Source organism: Onychomys torridus, chromosome 2 (genome assembly GCF_903995425.1).
Source record: "Onychomys torridus chromosome 2, mOncTor1.1, whole genome shotgun sequence".
Classification (NCBI taxonomy): Eukaryota; Metazoa; Chordata; class Mammalia; order Rodentia; family Cricetidae; genus Onychomys; species Onychomys torridus.
The window spans coordinates 5,501,004-5,507,329 of NC_050444.1; the positions used below are offsets into that span (position 1 = coordinate 5,501,004).

Genomic DNA, 6,326 nt, shown 5'->3' on the forward strand with positions numbered 1-6,326 from the left:
GAAGGGCACAATCTTTGTCCTTTGATCACAAATTCATTGTAAGTATGTCGGTCACATATATGAGCTTGTCATCTTCTGTTCCCATTCTTTCACTTTCTCTGTTTTTTTGTTTGTTTTGGTTTTTTCCCTTCTCTTTGCATTCCTGAATTTCCTGTAATTGATGTTTTCCAATGCACAGTAATGAAATTATCATAAACTCCTTTGTGTGGTGATCTCTGACCGTTCATAGCTGAGTAACACTTTTAGCAATTAGCAATGTGTATATTGGCTAGAAAAAAAAAAAAAAAAAAAAAGAAGAAGGTCCCAGTGCCCATAAAAACAAACAGGATTTCTGCTTGATTTGTTGGGGGAATGGTGAGAAGTGGCTGCTGGGAACTTCATTTTATCAATATTTGGGGGCATTCAAAGAGGATTGGTAAGAAGTGATTGCTGGAGTTCAGTGTGTGATTTTGTTTGTTTGATAGTTTTCCCAACCAGTTTTACTCTTTTCCATTATAGCTGCTTTTTAAAATTCATTTCTCATGAGTGGGAGAAAGCAAGGTTCCTTCAATCAAAGTATTTTTTAAAGAAAAGTACCAATTCTGTATACCTTCTATTGTTCCCAAAGAAGAAGGAAAACCAGGTGCAACCCATCTATGATTCATGCCAGGCCTGTCAAGGGAACTTTACAAGCCATGAGACCTTCTTAGTCTTGGAAAAAATTTGTCATTGCTCCTGAAGCAAGTCAGCTGCCACACAGACTGACAAAACACAATTCTCCAAAAGAGGATTCTCCTGAGAGGCTTCATGTTTTCAGGTTAAGAGTGTGTACATCTGGACCATACACATGCACTTTGAGACACAGTGGACAATGCCAGAGTGTAGGGAATCAATGAGAAAATCTTGCTTTCTGAGAGAGTACTAGCCAAGTGGAGCTGATGATAAAATCATGAAAGTCATTTCTGTACACTTTTTAATGTATGAAAAGCAGAGTGAAATGAGAGTGAGCAGACATTTCTTCCTTCGAGGATGAGGTAGTAAGCAGGTGTAAAACCTGCAGGGAGAATGCTGGGTGACATTCAGAGGAACAGCACACCAGGTGTCAGAAACAATAAGAGCAAACTTGTTTTATGAACTCTGGTCTTTATCGTAAAGAAGGAGTAAGCTACCTTTGGACATGAGCTACATCAGCAAGAAAGGAACGCAGCTGCTAGTCCATCTGGGTTCTTTCATTATTCTCCCGTTAGACACAGAATGTCTCTCCAATCTGACACGGATTAACACTGCACATATGAAGGCAACACTTTCTTAAGTTGAAGCAAGAGCATGCAGCAGTTTCCCCCACTAAATAAAGCAGGGTCCTTGGTCCACTTACACAAGCACACTGTCAGCTAGTCCCACCGCATTTCCCGTTCTCAGATCCTGTGCTGGCTTTGTGGTTCCATTAACTCAGGCCTTTTCAGAATTTAGTCACTTCATGGAGGACAGTTTCTAGGATTCCCTTATGGTTGGTTAGTCCAGTTAAAACTCAAAGACACTCATAGCCTCTGATGAAGTCTTGCTAGCCTGTCTCAAGCCACCAGGCCCATGTGACTTGACTTCCTATACCATTACTGCCTCTCACTTTTGACAGATGTCTTCCTGTTTGTCTTTGCAGGTTTTACAGCAGCAGCCTCCCTTGTGTCCTTGGCATGGGCCCTAGCCTCCTACCAGAAGGCTCTTCGGGACTCTCGGGATGACAAAAAGCCTATCAGCTACATGGCCGTTATCATCCAGTTCTGTTGGCACTTCTTCACCATTGCTGCCAGAGTCATCACATTCGCCCTCTTTGCTTCAGTTTTCCAGCTGTATTTTGGGATATTCATTGTCCTCCACTGGTGCATCATGACCTTCTGGATTGTCCACTGTGAGACAGAATTCTGTATCACCAAATGGGAAGAGATTGTGTTCGACATGGTGGTGGGAATAATCTACATCTTCAGTTGGTTCAATGTCAAGGAAGGCAGGACACGCTGCAGGCTGTTCATTTACTATTTTGTAATCCTTTTGGAAAACACAGCTTTGAGTGCACTCTGGTACCTCTACAAAGCTCCCCAGATTGCGGATGCATTTGCCATCCCAGCACTGTGCGTGGTTTTCAGCAGCTTTTTAACAGGTGTTGTTTTTATGCTGATGTACTATGCCTTCTTCCATCCCAATGGGCCTAGATTTGGGCAGTCACCAAGTTGTGCTTGTGATGACCCCACTACTGCCTTCTCTCTGCCTCCAGAAGTGGCCACAAGTACACTACGGTCCATCTCCAACAACCGCAGTGTTGCCAATGACCGTGATCAGAAATTTGCAGAGAGGGATGGATGTGTCCCTGTCTTTCAGGTTAGACCAACTGCACCACCCACCCCATCATCTCGACCACCACGGATTGAAGAATCAGTCATTAAAATTGACCTGTTCAGGAATAGGTATCCAGCGTGGGAGAGACATGTGTTGGACCGAAGCCTGAGAAAGGCCATATTAGCCTTTGAATGTTCCCCATCTCCTCCAAGGCTGCAGTACAAAGATGATGCCCTTATTCAGGAGAGGCTGGAGTATGAAACCACTTTATAAGACAGAAGAAGCCACAATGTCCATATGAAGAGATGATAGCAGGGCTGTGGCGACAATGACACTTAATCTAAGAGTAGGGCAATGAGCTATATGTTCTTAGTTGAAACATTGTCACGGTATGGTTTGATCTTCCATTAGCTGACCACCTGCTGCTGGTGTCCATTCAAGCCAGCAGTGCTGAGAGTCTCTTACTCCACCTAAAGGGGCAATGCCAGCTTAGTATGACTGTTGTTACCAAACTCCTCCAGCACAGGCTTGGAGCACATTCACCAGAGGGTACCATTATTATAAAAAAAAAATTGTTGCCTCTAATCATTAAGGTATTTTGATGGAGTTTACTGATTGTTGCATAAATATGTTCATACACACACACACACACACACACACACACACACACACACACACCACCACCACCACCACCACCATCACCCCTCTATCTAAAGAGTTGAGGTGGGGCTAGGAAGACAATCCAGTAGTTAAGAGCACTGACTGCTCTTCCAAAGGACCCAGGTTTGATTCTCAGCACGCACTTGGTAGCTCACAACTACCTGAAACTCCAGTACCAGGAGATCCAACGCCCATTTTTGGCCTCCTCAGGCACTGCACACACATGGTGCACAGACATATATGCAGGCAAAATCCCCGTACATATAAAACAAAAATAAATCTCAAAAAAGATCTTAGGTGATTTCCTTGATGCAAAACTCAAAACAGACTCCAGAAAGAAAGCAATAGTGCTTAGAAAGATTTCATAAACCATTTTCTCATTTGGAAACCAGTAGCATATGTGGTGAAGCCTGTGCAGTGGACTGCAATCTCAAGTGTTTACACATGTATTAGCACTGATTGAATGATTCCTTTTCTATACATTTCAGGATTTGTTTTTCACTTTAGGTTTTGCAGTTGAGAACATCCTTTATGACAGAAATCCTATGCAGCACATGTATGGCTTTGGATGAGACCAAGGAGCTCAATATCTGTGATGTAAATTAAATGATAATCATGATTCAGTATTCAATTGCAAAAATACAATTTATATGCAAAGAGCAGTTGGGGGAGGGACAAAATGAGAGTCAGATTCTAAAGTGTATGTGGTTCATATTGGAATGCACTCACAGAGCCACAGGAACAGGGGGTGTTTCTAGGTGCAGAATGAGCATAGTGAGCAGGTGTGATTCTGGAAACCATATGCCACATCTTTCTAGTGCCAAACTTTGTCCAACCACAGAACTGATATGGAGTCCCCCAAAACAGAGAATAAGTGGTATCCCAAAGCAGACAAGAGAAGAATGATCAGGTTGTCCGCTGTGTACAGACTTACCTTCTCCCATCCAAGGTCAAAGTGATGTGTCTCATAGAGTCTTTGGGACACCTTTTAACAAGATGAAGCATACAGATGCAATGTGTATGCTATAAGGGAACTGCCTGGACTGCTTGAGGGCTTACCACTCCATCAGCTAAGATTTGTATTCAAATCATCTGTAAAGTCGCACTCTTTCAACAAGCATCTGAGTTTTAAATACCTCCGTACAGCAAGTAAACATTCCCACTTTCTGTTCTCAGTGTCCTTGGTCATGGTGCTTTTCGTTGCATTAAAAGTGCCGGTCAAACTTTGATAGTATTTTTTATAGTTGGTGCAGAGTGGAATAACTCATGGATTATTTCAATATTTTTGTAATAAAAATATAGGGTGTACATATAGGCATTGTTGCTTTTTTTTATAGACTTGGAATTGTTTAAAATACATTAAATGTCATATTCACTTGGGATATCAGAATCCAGTCTACAAATCCATCAGCCTGCCTCACCAGATTGAAAACACTTGTCCCTGGAGAGACTACCTTACTTTTTGCCATTTGGCAAAAACCTGACCAGGGTGCTATCAGAGCATCAAGTAAGAGGGAAATAGCCTAATTCGAATGGGCTTGTGAAGACTGATCAATGTCTCCCAGGAAATCCAAGATGTAAGTGATTTCTTTCATCTATTCATAGAACAACCTGACCACAGTGGAAGATGTCTTAAACTTCCTTCCCTGGTTTTATACTAACCCAGCTTTAATTTATATTAAAGATCAGTCAAGTCACAAAAAAAGAGAAGGAAGAAAGTCAGTTTCATTTAAATATTCACTCAAAATAGTCAAGTTCTAGAGCCATCACCCATAATGGATGAGTCATTCAAAGACTGTGGTCCCCAAAGTGACATCCATAGGAAGGGACAGAGGGCTCAACCTAGGACTTCTTTTGGTACAAAGCCCCAAAGCATTTTTTTAAGACAGATGATTTTTATCAGACATATTTCCTAATACTCAATGATTTGATCCTTCAAGCAAGATTTCCACTATAACAAACTAATCTTCTGTTGGAATGAAGAAATACTACCTTGCTACCAGTAAATCTTCAGGAAGACTCGGCTTCTCAGCAAATGGTGAACACATCCCATTCCAGAATAGAAGGAAATCACAATGATTTGGGCAGATACTTTGCTGGTGTGCAGAACTATGAGCTATTAACTTCATTAGTTCTAAGACAACTTTTAACTGATGAACTTCGGAGACTGACTTTCCCAGGTGGTCTGCAGCTCAGATTCTGTGAGTGAATAACAGTTAATGTTGTAATAGTGTCCAATCAAACAAGCCAACAGGAGCATCCACTCTTTGATCACGTAAGTTCTAAGTTACTTGTCAACATGATTTCACATGTAACATGCTAAGGGTTAAAACAGCTGAGATATAAATAGAAGATAATGTTCTGTACTTTGTCTTGATGGTAACATAGGTACTCATACAGATGTAAAAAGCTTGAATTTCCAGTCATTTCCCCAATACTGTAAATATTCTTGGATCTGACTTATGCAAAGATCATAATGTTTCAGTGAATGATGAATTTTATTAAGGAAACGAGTTACCTACCATGTTACAGTTGTGACTCTCAAATGTAAGAAAACCAAGCAGCAATCATAAAATCACCCCAGCAGGACTTAATCTTGATGTTCTGGTTCAGAATGCACACACTGTCAGCAGACTGCTGTAGAACATAAACACAGGCTCCAGAGTTAGGAGGCAGGATTCAATGAGGCATCATCAATGCAAAAATGAACAATTTTAATTCTTCCTAAAATTTTATTTTCATCTGACATGAAGCTCTGCACAGAGTAGCTGGAAAATAATCAAAAAGGGTGAGCAATGGAGCAATGGCTAGCATCCAAATGGAAATGAGGGATTCTGTCTTGGGCTGAGACTGCCTGATCCACTTTGAATCACTTAAAAGGATGATCTTACTATCTTCTGGTAGTCATTGTGTGGGATGGTGATGTTTTCTAAAGAGAAAAAAATTCTCTCCAGTTAGCATTTCTGAATTAATCCCAAGTTAAAGAACACACAGACATACATCTTAACTATGCTGAGACTTCATTTGTGTGGAAGAAATGCAGTTTTCCATGCCTATCAAAGTCTGATTTCCAAGAAATTATGTCCTGTACCTTCCTATATACTAACATTATCCTGCTTAACTGTGTCTTGTCCACTTCAGCAATTGCCTTTTCAGACACTCCGTGACAATTCATTTGTGATGAATGATAACACAACAGATGAAATAAACTCCCTTACCAAGAGTTTAAGATTCTGTAACTCAAGTGTTAGCAACAGACAATTTACACAGATATTCCAAAGATAACTGTAATCTGAGGGTAAATGTAAAATAGTGAATCTATAGGCACAGTTTACTTCATGCATAAGTGAAATGAT

At 40.7% G+C, this 6,326-nt stretch overlaps 1 protein-coding gene across 1 annotated transcript in view; it reads left to right on the forward strand.

Annotated features, from left to right (window-relative positions):
• Xkr4 (XK related 4) overlaps positions 1 to 3,217 on the forward strand; it is a 466,651-nt gene extending 463,434 nt beyond the window's left edge. Inside the window, exon 3 of the mRNA XM_036178095.1 lies at positions 1,637 to 3,217. Within this exon, the coding sequence (XP_036033988.1) occupies positions 1,637 to 2,583 (947 nt within the window). The 3' untranslated portion in view covers positions 2,584 to 3,217. The remainder of the gene's footprint in view (positions 1 to 1,636) is intronic.
• Positions 3,218 to 6,326: the final 3,109 nt, after the last annotated feature.